Source organism: Python bivittatus, unplaced genomic scaffold (genome assembly GCF_059951505.1).
Source record: "Python bivittatus isolate LINGU-HERP-01145 unplaced genomic scaffold, Pbiv_v1 ctg000020_np1212, whole genome shotgun sequence".
In the NCBI taxonomy this organism is placed as follows: domain Eukaryota; kingdom Metazoa; phylum Chordata; class Lepidosauria; order Squamata; family Pythonidae; genus Python; species Python bivittatus.
In genome coordinates this window covers 81,839,557-81,853,313 of record NW_028277030.1, presented here as the reverse complement: position 1 = coordinate 81,853,313, position 13,757 = coordinate 81,839,557, and the positions used below count along the sequence as shown (strand labels likewise).

The 13,757-nt window shown below is 40.3% G+C and overlaps 1 protein-coding gene across 5 annotated transcripts in view; it reads right to left on the bottom strand.

Annotated features, from left to right (window-relative positions):
- MAP3K4 (mitogen-activated protein kinase kinase kinase 4) overlaps positions 1-13,757 on the bottom strand; it is a 94,214-nt gene that overhangs the window by 64,327 nt on the left and 16,130 nt on the right. For 4 of the 5 annotated variants that reach the window (XM_007432557.3, XM_007432555.3, XM_025169391.2 and 1 more), the window contains exon 1: positions 7,585-7,814. The exons of the other annotated variant lie outside the window; for it this stretch is intronic. In XM_007432557.3, the coding sequence (XP_007432619.1) occupies positions 7,585-7,649 (65 nt within the window). In that variant the 5' untranslated portion in view covers positions 7,650-7,814. Of the gene's footprint in view, positions 1-7,584; positions 7,815-13,757 lie in introns of those variants that run through there. 5 annotated transcript variants of the gene reach the window in all.

The window sequence follows — 13,757 nt, the reverse complement described above, 5'->3', positions numbered from 1 at the left end:
ACCACCAGCCACCTACACCCCCATTCCTTCTCTGGAGCATTAGAATGATAGCAGCTTGTTTGGCCAGTGCTTCAGAGAAGCAGGCCAGAAAGAAAGAAAAGGAACTTGATGAGTTCAATGTCTTATTTAACTGCTAATGCCAACAAAACACTGATCTCCTTGTGTAAGAATATAAGTAACGAGACATTGAAGGCATGGAGAGGGGGGAAAGAAAAGGCATTAAGATATTTTAATAAAAACCCATAAACTGCAAAGCATTTGACAACCTCTGATTACACACAAAACTCTAAAGGTCAACCTTCAAAGCTATTAAACATTTCAGTCTACTATAATAATAAATTGTGTTCCATCACTCTAGTTTAATCTGGACAAAGGCCCCCTTAAAGTCCAACTTTAAAACTTGTTTCATAAATTATATGAAAACTCATCAGCAATTTAAAATGCATACATATAAGAATGTGGATATAATATTGAAGAGAGTTTATTTTTGAGAATGCTAGAAAATATTTCATTTGTTGATAGCACAGATAAGTACTTTTTGGACAGTCAAGAACAATGCTAGTCATCTCTTTGGAATATGAATGTTCATGAATCCTCCAGAAATGCCCAACCTAAACTATAACTATACAAACACCCCAACTTTCACTAATGTCTTCTTGGACAAAATAACATCCAAATACAATACAGAAAATACTCAACTTCTAAAGTAGATTATTAATAAGCACTGAAAGTGTCATTTAAAACAAACTTCTTTTAGACACTAAAACAGTATCTTACTGGGTCAGATCAAATGCCTACTCAGCTCAACACCAGTAGTTTCTATACCACCCATGCCCAAATCAGCCAAACTATTAATAAGAAAACATACTGAAGATAATTTTATACAAAACCCCCATAAATCCATTTCCATGGTGTAGACTATCATCAGTGCAGCCTAGTTTTTCTCCCCTTTGATCAAATACTTTGCTTAAAGTACAGTGGGGTTTGGTGGTATGGGTAGTGTAGGATGGAAGCATTACTCACACCTAGGTGCTGAGTAGTTTAGAGAAGTGCTGGTAACTGGATCTTTGCTATATCCTGTTTGTGTTGGGTTGGATGGATCCTTCAGGCTTGGCAATGGGAAGATATGTGTTGGATGGTGAATGGAGGGAGAGGGCAGGGGTGGACATTGCGGTGATGATGGTCACTGAGAGGTATGGCAAGAGAGGTTGTGGGAAGGCTCTAGGGGAAGGCTCCCTTGGTGTTTAAGACCAATACTGCATTCCAGCCCCTTGTGCTCACCCTCAAGACGTTCAGTTTTGGCTGCTCTGGACTCCAGCTGTTACTACATAATGCCAGGCTGGTCTATAATAAAGCCCACCTCATCCACAATTTACAGTGGCCCTTCATCTAGCCCTAGACCTCTATGATGTGGGGTGCCTCAGGAGTTGGGTCTCTCTCCACTCCTCTAACATCTACATGAGATCACCGGGGAAGGTTATTCAATGGCATGTGGTGTAGTATCATCAGTATGATTATGATACCCAGTTATACATCTGCGCCTCTGGCCTTCCAAGTGATGCCATTCAAATGTTGACCCAGTGCCTGGAGTCTCTGCTGATCTGGATGCAGAGGAACCAGCTCCAACTTAACCTCACCAAGACAGAGAGACTCTGGGTTTTTGGTCTTCCAGATCTGGTAAGGTGTCATCTTTGACTCTTGCCAGGGGGGCACTCCCCTGGAAAGAGCTTGTGTAATTTGGGGGCCCTCTTGGACTCCTATCTCATGTTTGAAGAACAGATGGCAGCTGTGGCTAAAGGGGCCTTTGCCCAGATTAAACTTTTGTGCCAATTGTGCCCATTCCTAGACTAAGAGGCCTTGTTTAAGAAGCCTTGTTCATAGTCAGTCATGCACTGGTTACTTCCCAGCTGGATTACTGCAATATGCTGTACATGGGCTGTCCTTGAAGATGATCCAGAAGTTACAACTGGTCCAGAATGCAGTGGCAGGCACAGTTCTAGGTGTCCCACAGTTTATTCATACTACACTACTGCTGCATGAGCTGCACTAGTTTCCAGTTTTTTTCTGGACACAATTCAAGGCACTGCTTATCAGCTTTAAAGACCTGAATGATACAGGGCCAAGCTATTTGCAGGACTGCCTCTCCCTGAGAGTATCTGCCCATTCCGCCAAGTTAGATGTGTAGAAATGCTCTAGGTTCCTTCCCTTAAATAACATTTAGTAGGACCTAGGAAGTGTGCCTTCTCTGCAGCAGCCTCTGCCCTGTGGAAGATCTTCCCCATTGAGGCCTAGCAGACCCCTACTCTCCTAGTCTTCCAGAAAGCTTGCTGGTTCACCCCCCCCCACACCCATAGGGTTAGGGTGAGGCTGGAGCCCAATCAGTTTAAATGCTGCTGTGTGGAGAAATATTAAGGGTGCTAGGAGCTTTTGATACTGGTTTTATTGTCTTTGTTTTTATTGTTTTTGTGAGCAACCCAGGGTTATGGTACATAAGATGGGTGACAATATAAGATGAATGAGTGAATGAATGAATGAATGAATGAATGAATGAATGAATGAATGAAAAATAAAGATAAAAGTTCCCCCACTATTTGTACCAGTATTATCCACCATTGAAAACAAATTGCCTAGTATGCAGGATGATTAGTATTTTGCTACAGATTTTTTTTATTATATAAGTTTAAACACCCATACATTTACATTCCCAATTTGTAGTTACATAAGCAATAAGCATCAATTATGTTTTCATGATTTATCAGGCTCCAAATGTTTAGGAACTAAGCCAGCTGGGAAACATGAAACTGTTTTCTCAGACTAGCATTTCTCATCTGCAAAGTAATCACTGAGTAACTATTAGGCAGAATCCATGCTTCACTAATAGTATCTTACTCTCTCATACCAGTCAGCTTCTCTGAAGAAGTATACTGTAAGTAGTGCTGCACAAATCTCTTGTTGACCAGGTGCACTAATATTAGAACCTTGAATCATCCTATCCAAATGATGTAAAACAGTCATGGATAAAGAGCACTTCTTCACACAACAACTGCATGATTAATCTATGGAATTGACTGGCACACAAGATATGTCATACGCTGAATTTAGTTCACAGAGACTTATCAATGGCTCTTGGCCATGATAATTGCAGCCAATCCATATTTTGAGAGAATACACCAATAAATATCAATTGTTGAATTTTGTTCTGTTGCCATCATGCTCTCTTGTGGGCTTTTCAGAAGCTTATGGGTTTCTCAGAAGAACTTGCTTGGTCTTAGAAATAAGAATCCTTTGATTGGTTCAGGAGAACTCTACTAAGTGACACTGTACTGTACAAATTTTTAGGGGAAGGGTGAAAATACTGTCCTACTTCACTCACCTCACTAAAGCTGCAATTCTCTGTGCTATTAATTAAGAGTATTTCAGTGAGACTTGTTTCTGATGCACAATACTCAAGATAGGGCTATCTAATAGGGCTATGCAATGCTTCAGAATGTGCAGAATCATGATCATAGCACCCATCTGTGGCTCATTAAAATAGACAAGTCTGTCTGCAGAACTGTGCTGCTGTGGAATTCTGGAAACAGACAAATCTCCTTTAACAAGCTGCAAACAGGTGCTGTATTTGCACTCACACACATTCTAAAGTGCATCTTCCAAATCAAAACAAAAGCATTGCCTACTATCTATTATACAGGTAGTCCTCGCTTAATGACTGCCCTGTTTAGCAACCATTCAAAGTTATGACAATGCTGAAAAAGTAACTTTAAGATTGGTCCTCACACTTATGACCATTTCAGCATCTCCATAGTCACATGATCTAGATTTGGGTGCTATGCAACTGGTGGGCATTTATGACAGTCACAGTGTCCTGCAGTCATGTGATCACCATCTGCGCGCTTCACAACTGGCTTCTGACAAGCAGAGTCAATGGAGAAGCCGGCAGTAAAACTGCAAGTTGCGGTCACATGATGTCTTGCTTAATGACCTTATTGCTCAGTGACAGAGTTGCTGTCCCAAACATGGTCATTAAGTGAGGACCAGCTATACATGCAACTAATAATGCCACTGCTGCTGAAGATTAGATTTGAAAAACCTGTAGCTATCTCTCTTCTACCCATATTTTCTTCCCATTCTGTATTTATTTCTGCAAAGCACACCCATAGAATAAGAATATGCAATTATTATAGGGGGAAAGGACCACACTTGATCTTTCTGTGGTGTACTTGGGATGAGGATTAAACCAAAACATGGTCTGGGTTAAGACAAAAAAAGACGGATGGAACAAGGGTAATAAGTTAATGCACATTAATTTCTGTTCAAATTGAATGAAATTAAATTAACTAATTACAGTTCATATGGTCACTCGTTATGTAGCTGACTGTTTTTACAATCATGATAGAGATTACAATTTGCAGAGAATAGGGGGAGAGGCTCAAGGAGGCTCCACATATAGATTTACTGGACTGCATACAATGCTGGGCTTCATATTAAGCATTCTTTCTCATACATCTGTGAAGTTTTGCCATAACAAAATCTCCTTCCTTCACAGAAGGTCTGCAAACAACCTGACATATTATTCCTGATACAATCTGAATGCTTGCACCACTTTCAATCACTCAACATTAGAAACTTCACCAGCAACATGGTACGTACATTAAGGATCCAATTTATCAGAAAAACAGATTACCTCCTTTTCAGCACTTGATAAAGGAGAACTCCATGACTGAGCGATCATTAAACTGATTGGTTTATAAACTGTCCAACTCCAAATGACTTTAAGTGGTTTGCAAATATTAAAAGGCAATACAACAATAAAACAAAAGGAATACAAGCCATGTGCATCAAGAAAAAACCAGTTCAGACAAAATCCTATCCATCAACATTCCCTCTAACCCAAGGCCTGGGGGACTAGCCAGGTTTTCAAAGATCTCTTAAACATCATCAGGTTAGAATCCATGTAAATCTCTAGGGAAATGCTGTTTCGGAGGGCAGGTGCTGTGATAGAAAACGAGTGCTATCTGGGTCCTGATAAATGATACTGTTTAATCAAAGGGACTAAGAGCACACACCTTCTGCCTACAACACAGCCCTCTCCCCACACCCACTCCACTTTGACAGTCCAGAAGGATAATATCACTGATGATATCAAAAGCCACCGAGAAATCTAGGAGCCAGGAAAGATGCATCATCCTTATCCCAGTTCCATCAAAGATTATCAACAAGCAAGGCTGATGCTGTGTCTGTAATATGTCCTGATCTGAAACCCAATTGAAATGGGTTCAGACGATCTGTTTCCTCCAGGCTCCTGTGGAGCTGCATGCTCAACCACCTTCACAACAACTAAGAAGGGAAGGTTGGAGACTGGATGAAAATTGTCCAAAATTAGGTCCAGCAATGGCTTCTTGAGGAGGGGGTGCACCATTACCTACTACAAGGTAAGTCATACATGAATGGGATCCACCTTTTTTCCTTTGTTAAAATGTAGCTACTTATTTTACAATCCATCCTGTACTGTGTACAATGCTGGATTCTTAACAGAAGGCATTTCCTGAATACCTGCTGGTGTGAAGTAACGTGAATCAACAGGATGTTATCTAAGTGAGAAAAATAATTGCTTGGGAATTACAAAGAGTAATGTAGCACTTTGACAGTCAGCTGGAAATCTGAAAACATCAGAGCCATGAAATAATTTTCATTCTCACCTCCCAAGACCAATTCCCACTAATGTAAGTTGGTTATGTAATACAGTGGAGTGCAAAGTAATGATCACATGAAGTTTGCAATTATAGGTAGACTCCAGAAAACAGTACAGTTGTTTCAAACAATCTGTAATACATATACTTAATGTTACTGGAACTCTGTTTTTTTATGTAACCAAAGGTTATCTTCTCAATTTCAAATCTTCTTCAGCAGGGATAACTGATTCTAAGATTAAATACTACAGATTCATGTTAATTTGCCTCTCCAGCCATAGAAGTTCACTGAGCTGCCTATGGCAAGCCACTATTCCTATCCTTAATCATTCCATATAATACGGCTGTAAACAGAATAAAATGAGATAAGAACTTATTAATATTTTCTTACAGAAAATCTAGAACTATAAAACAAAATATAAGCAATGAAGCACTCCACAACATTTTCAGGGAATTCAGTGGAAATCAATAACCTGAATAGCAAACATATCTTTTTTACAGTAATAGACTAACCAAGGTAAGAATCCAAATTAGAAGAACAAACATTCAAAAACAAAGGAGGAGGATCCACTTTATCTGTACCGTTCTGAGTTCTTAAGATAGATGTCTTTCCTTTCTGAATAATCATTAGTTAAATACAGAGTTTGAGATGTCATTTTCTGAATACCATCTAGACTGCATTTCTAACACCCTACTGTCCTTTTTTTTTTTTTTTTTTTTTAACTATCTCAGTCTTCTGTATTTTTTTCTTACCAGTTGAAACTGGGTGGGGGAATTAACCAGTTATTTGCACTTGAAATCAAAACCATACTCAACAGAAAGTCCAAAATATCATTCTACTACTGTAATATTTAGTGGAAACTGCATTAAGAAGTATATGAACAAAAGGTGCAGTGAGTTGGAAATTAGTTAACCTGCCCAACAACAGAGATCGGATAAATTCATGAAAATTTGAACGTAAACTTATTTACAAAGCACTACACTGAATCTGAATATTAACAAATTTAGTTGAGTTGAGTTTTTGCAACATAAGCATCTAATCTATTGCATCAATGAAATGAATTTCAAAATAATGAAGGCCTTTTCCCTCTTTGCCCAAATGTTCATATCTCAATCTATTTCTCAGTAGCACTTTAGGGCTGAAGAATTCAACTAAATGCCTTTATGCAATCTATACTTTAACACAACCACATTTAATTTTTTTTAAAGGGCAACCCCTTCATAGTGCAATTCTCACTGTTGCAGCAACACCTGCCACAACCACTAGAAAATTTATTGGCTTCAGAATTTTCCCCTGTAGAGAAAAAGTAGAGCCGAGATTGAGGAATTTTCATACTAAAGGAGCACAAGAACTACAGCCCTAACCTGTTGCACACTGGCTTTAGACTATGACCCACTGAACTTCTGAGTAAGCCCGCACAGGATGGAATTGTTGCATGTTGAAATGTTATTTACCATATAAATAATGCAAAACGAGTCTGGAAAAGAGCTTCCGGGACAGGCAAAAGTACTGCTTTCAATGCATTTCTTTACAGCAAACATTCGTAACAAGAAGGTAATAAATAACTGCCTCCTATTTTTGGAATTCCTGTTCTGCAAAGGCAAAAATAAGACGTACCAATCTTATTTCTACAGAAACAAACCGACTCAGGCAAGCCTGTTGGCTGAGTGCTTTTGGCTGGAAAAGTAGCACTTAGTCTAATTTATCAAAAGAGCATCTAAAGCAACCTGTCTTGCAGAAACAGCAAGACAGGCGGAAGCTACAGAAAGAGAAAGTTATTGAAAAGGCAGGCAAGGCAGCTGCGGCTTAAGCCAGAGAATGGGGGGAGGAAAAAACGAGGAACGTTCTCTCTGGCTAATGCATTAATTTTTGGCAGCCCCATCGGAGTCTGACCTGTTTGCCGAGCAGCTGCACTCGGGCTTTGGCTCCTCCATGGCTCCGGCGGAGGCGTCTTTCATGCGTGCACCAAGGCGGGCATGGCAACAGTCGGAGCTCTTCCGCAGCCCGGTCAGGCGACGAGAGGGAAGGAGCACGCAGGCAGCCGACCAACAAAAAGAAGCGATGTCACTCACGACCCGGCTGCAAAGACCCAACCGCGCAGAGCTGGCCGTGCAGCCGCCATCTTGAAAAGAGGCTCCAAGAGGAGCGAAGCCGGGAGCATCAATAGTACGGAGAGCGTCTAGGGACAAAGCCCTCCACAGGCGCTCTCATTCGCTTCTCGGAGCAGCAAGTGGAACGGGACGCCACCCGGAAGGAAGAGGGGAACGTCCCATCCAGGAGCGCAGACGAGGCGGCGCGCGCGTAGGACGACTGGATCTTTTCTCCGCTCGGAATTCCTTTCCTTTGCAAATCCCCGATGCAGCCCCGCCGTACGCAATTCCTACAAAAGGATCGCTCGTGCCTCGCGTGCTGCTGAGGGCTAGGCTCGTGGCCGGGAGAAGGCTTTATCTCAGAGATAAGGAGAGCCATGTAATGCTAAAAGTAAAATAAATGGTAGACACGATGCGGGGATTTATTCATTCATTCATTGGAGTGGATATGGATTTATTCATCCATAGCAGTGGAGAAAATCAGGTAAGCGTCATATCCTTGCAAATCAACGCTTGCCTCATTTACTCAGAAGCAAGGTCGTTTATTTCAGCAAGGCTTACTCATTTGGGCTGTAATGATGCAGCTCGACAGTTACCTGCTTAGACGCAGTGGGTTTTTCTTTAGAATAAACACGAAAAGCGCTACTCTAAATATTACGTAGAACAATCTGTGTCTTATCTCATTCTATTGTGGGGTTTAAAGTACCAGCAAACATCCCCTTAGATGTTTAATTAAAAGAATAACCGCACATTTTCTATACAATACGCAACACATTATACAAGCAAAAGGCTCTAGTCACCTCTTAGTATGCATGGACATGAAAAATGATCCTGTGACTACAGAATTATTGCACCGTCCCAACCTGGTGCCCTTCAAATGTATTGGAACTGCAATCCCAACCCTGGGCAGGAATTCTGAAAGTCGTAGTTCCACAGACCCCAAGTTTAACAGACTGAGAAAAAGTGGAAAGTACACATATAGTTCAACAGGGATTAAAAATGTATGTAGGCACACTAACATGCAAATTATTGGCCTCAGAGGCAGACTAATGAAATCATGCAATCCTTAGAATGTGCATGCAATGGAGTTTTTCATCTTTGTTTCTTTCAAATTAACATTTTCTGTAAACAATAGAGAAAAAGATACGGGAGTGGGATGTATACATGAATAACACCATACTATGGTGAAACACCAAGGAATAAAACAGGAGATGCATTTTTTTTTTCATGCAAAGGAACACCTTCTAGTAAATTATATCTGTTGCATTTTACATCACTTTTCCTTCAAGAACTCAAGGCAGCTTACAAGGCTGTCTCCATTTTGTCCCACAACTGCAGTCCTATGAGGTAGGTTGGACTAAAAGAGTATGACTGGCTGAAAGCCACCCAGTGGGTGTCTGTAACTGAGGATAGACTAGAACCTGGGTCTCCCTGCTTCTAGTCCACACTAAAACACTATTCCATGTTGGCTCTCTAATATGATCAAAACAAATGTCTTTTTGCATTTCATCTTACGTTTAAGGATATTGCTTTTTACTCACAATTTCTACAAGTTTTGATTTTTAATTTTTTTTAACTTACTGTACCTGTGGCATGTTTTTATCAGTTCAGTTTGAGGTTTGGTTTATTGTGGATTCCATTAAGTAGATCACAGATGACTTTTCAAATGATAAAAAGCGTATTGTTTATAAGCAACAGAGTAAAGCAATTCACAAGGAAACCTGTAAATTATCTTAGGCATGGCTATGCCTCTTTATTTAAATCAATCTGATTCTCGATTATTCCTTTTATTACTTTCATTTTACATTACAATGTTAAGCTAATGGAGGCTTTCAGTCTTTCATATTTATTGCAGACCAAGGATATAAATGTACACATAAATGAAAAGAAAAAAATTAACCCAAACCAAAAAAAAATGTGAATGTACACTTTCTTTGTCTAAGTTCATACAAATCTACTGTTGTATCATATTAGCCTCTCACATACAGTGTATTTGGAAAGTATTCAGACCCCCTTCACTTTTTTCAGTTTTGTTCTTCTGCACACCTTGAGTGCTTCCCCCCATTCCACCCCACCCCTTCTTGCTGCTTTTCATTGCATAAGTACAGCTTCCTGTGAAGATGGGCTTCAAGTCCAGCCTCAACCCTGGAGGCTCACTGGGTGACTTTGAGTCAGTCACTTTGCCTCCCAGGGTTGTTGCTGTGGGGAAAAATTGAAGGAGGAAGGGCTACTTATACCACCTTGAGCTTCTGAAGGAAAGACAGGATATTATTCTAATAAATTCATTAAAATGAAATAGAATAATCTGTGAACTGATATAGTATAATAGACTAGAATATTGATCATAAATCATGGGCTTAGTTAAAATCCATATTTATCCCTGAAGCTTAAAATCCACTTATTTTCCCTAAATTCAGTTTATACACACCCCTCCCACTCACTTGTTTGACCCTGAAGTTCTTTCTAAGAAAGTTGATGGATTGTAAAATGTTAACACTGATTTAATATGTTTGTGTTCAGGGGTAATTGTTTGCTGATTTGTTTTTAGATACCAAACACACAGCATAGATTTTTCCAAAATAACTATGTGTTGACCTATAATAACATTACACCCTGTTTTATAATTAACTGCTGGGGGAGAGTAATACATTGAAGCACACTACACAACTGTTTCATAATGACACATTAGGAAGGCATGAAATGTTAGTGGCTGATACAGTGTTTAAACCTGTATGCAGGCTTGGCATAAAACAGGCATACTGTCAGAAAATTCCTGGATAAAAGTTCTGATCAATGGTCTTACTAGCAAAGAATATCTTGGTCTTTAGAGTCTTTAATTTTACTCACCTTTCACTTTCAACATGCTTTAATAACTTCTTGTCCTCAGCTGAACTTCCTGTGTTTTGGCATTCCTTCCCCCAAGACTGAGCAGCTATCTGTTCTCTTCTGATAGTAAATCTTAATCCTTTGATTTCAGCATCAGCCCGAAAGAGCTTCTGATCTAATTCTCTTAAGGAGCCCCAGTTATTACAATATGCATTTCTTTCCCCATCTTAAAGAATTTTGAAATGTCCACAGCTATCTTTCAGGAAAATAGGAAACTGCCTTGTACCAGTTGGATTCACTAAGCCATAATGTGGCTTGTTCAGTTACAGCTAAGAATGTTGCAGGATCCCACCCATTGTAGTTTGGTTTATGGCTTAGTATTTATGAATCAAGCTGTTGTATCTTGTTAAACAATTACAGTTAAAACAAACTATGTCTTTGAATGCTGTATGGGTCATTGACCTATCTAACTCAGTATAACCAACATGAACAGGCATAATTTTTCAGGGATGTTGGCTAAAGTTCTTATTCTCCCCAATCCCTCTTGCAAATTATATACAGTACATTCGGAAAGTATTCAGACCCCCTTCACTTTTTTCAATTTTGTTATGTTGCAGCCTGATACTACAATCATTCAAATTCATTTTTTTCCTCATTAATCTACACTCGGTACCCCATAATGACAAAATGAAAACAGAATTTTAGAAATGTCTGTAAATTTATTAAAAAGAAAAAACTGAAATATCACGTGTACTTAAGTATTCAGACCCTTTACTCAGTATTTTGTTGAAGCACCTTTGGCAGCAATTACAGCCTCAAGTCTTTTTCAGTATGACATGACAAGCTTTGCACACCTGGATTGGGGGATTTTCTGCCATTCTTCTTTGCAAATCCTCTCAATCAGGTTGGATGGGGACCGTCGGTGGACAGTCATTTTCAGGTCTCTCCAGAGATGTTCAGTAGGGTTCACGTCAGGGCTCTGGCTGGGCCACTCTAGGACATTCACAGAGCTGTCCCTAAGCCACTCCTGTGTTGTCTTGGCTGTGTGCTTAGGATCGTTGTCATGTTGGAAGGCGAACCTTCAGCCCAGTCTGAGGTCCTGAGCGCTGTGGAACAGGTTTTCATTGAGGATATCTCTGTATTTTGCTCCATTCAGCTTTCCCTCAACCCTAACCAGTCTCCCAGTCCCTGCTGCTGAAAGACACCCCCACAGCATGATGCTGCCACCACCATGCTTCACTCTTGGGATGGTATTGGGCAGGTGATGAGGTATTGGGCAGGTGATGAGGTATTGGGCAGGTTGCCTCCAGACATAACATTTAGAATTGAGGCCAAACAGTTCAATCTTGGTTTCATCAGACCAGAGAATCTTGTTCCTCACAGTCTGAGAATCCTTCAGGTGCTTTTTTGCAAACTCCAAGCAGGCTTTCAAGCCTCACTGAGGAGAGGCTTCCGTCTAGCCACTCTGCCAGAAAGGCCAGATTGGTGGAGGACTGCAGTGATGGTTGTCCTTCTGGAACTTTGTCCCAACTCCACACAGGATCTCTGAAGCTCAGTCAGAGTGACCACTGGGTTCTTGGTCACCTCTCTTACTAAGGCTCTTCTCCCCCAATTGCTCAGTTTGGCTGGGTGACCAGCTCTTGGAAGAGTCCTGGTTGTGCCAAACTTCTTCCATTTGAGAATTATGGAGGCCACTGTGCTCTTGGGAACCTTCAGTGTAGCAGAATTTTTTCTGTAGCCTTCCCCAGATCTGTGCCTTGCAATAATCCTGTCTCTGAGCTCTACAGGCAGTTCCTTTGACCTCACGGCTTTTGCTCTGGTACAGTATGCATCGTCAGCTGTGAGGCCTTCTATAGAGAGGTGTGTGGCTTTCCAAATCATGTCCAATCAATTTAATTTACCACACGGATTCTACACTCCAATCAAGGTGTAGAAACAGCTCAGCAACTATCAAGAGAAATGGGAGGCACCTGAGCTAAATTTCAAGTGTTGTTGCAAAGGGTCTGAATACTTATGCCAATGTGATATTTCAGTTTTTCCTTTTTAATAAATTTACAGACATTTCTAAAAAAAATTTGTTTGCAGAAGAACGAAATATATAAGAAAAAACTAAGAGGGGGGATCACAAACAGACCAACAGAGATTAAGCCTGATGAATCAACATAAGATGCCAATTGTGTATTGGGGAAACAAAAAACAAGTAAGGAATATGCTCTTTGATTTGCATGCAGACTTCTGCGCTTTTATTTCTAAAACCGTCATCTTTTTTTTCACATTAAGTTTAAGAGTAGGTATTCTTGCCTTTGGTCTCATCCACACCACCACCAGTCAACCCCCCCTCCCACAGCTGGCCTCAGAACAGATGGGACAATCAGTGAAGCCTCCAGCTGCCTAAGAGGATGGCAAAGGAACAACATCAAACCAGTTCACGGTATTTTGCTGGGTATTTAGAAGGTATTTTGCCATAATGGTTAATTACGAAGCAGCCTAAACACCATACATGTCTGCTCAACGTATTAAAATAGCAGGAGAGAAAATGTCATGCTATAGTGACTTAACCACTGGGGGGAGTAAGGCAGAATTTCCCACCAGTAGAAATTGGTCCATTCTCAAACTCTGCATAACATGTTTAGGTAACACTAGTGAAAGGTGTGCACTTTTGTTATGAGGCCCCAGCTCTTAATTTTTAAAATAGATGTGTATTATTTTGACCTCTTAAGGGAAAGGCAAGACAATACATCTAATGAATGTTTTAAAACAGTTCAAATGGCACTATCTTCATTTTTTAAAAAGCCAAGCAAATACAAGGACTATGCTCAGTGTCACACAATGTTGCCTAACTGGACAGGGACAGTCCACGTTGCAGTGTTTGGCTGACAGGTCCTATGTGTGCATGTGTGTGTGTAATAAGCAGGGACAGCTAATGAGCTGCCCTCAGGATATTGTTGACCTTCGACTCTTCTCTGGCCCAGTCAGCATGGCAGCTAGGTTGTGAAGTATGGGAATTGCAGTCTCGCAACATTTGGAGTATCATAAACAGCCACCTCAACATTTTTATTTATTTATTATTAAATAGATATCCCACTTTCCTACTTTTCCAAACACACTAAGCAGTTTACAACAATAAAACAAAATGCAAAATACAAAATA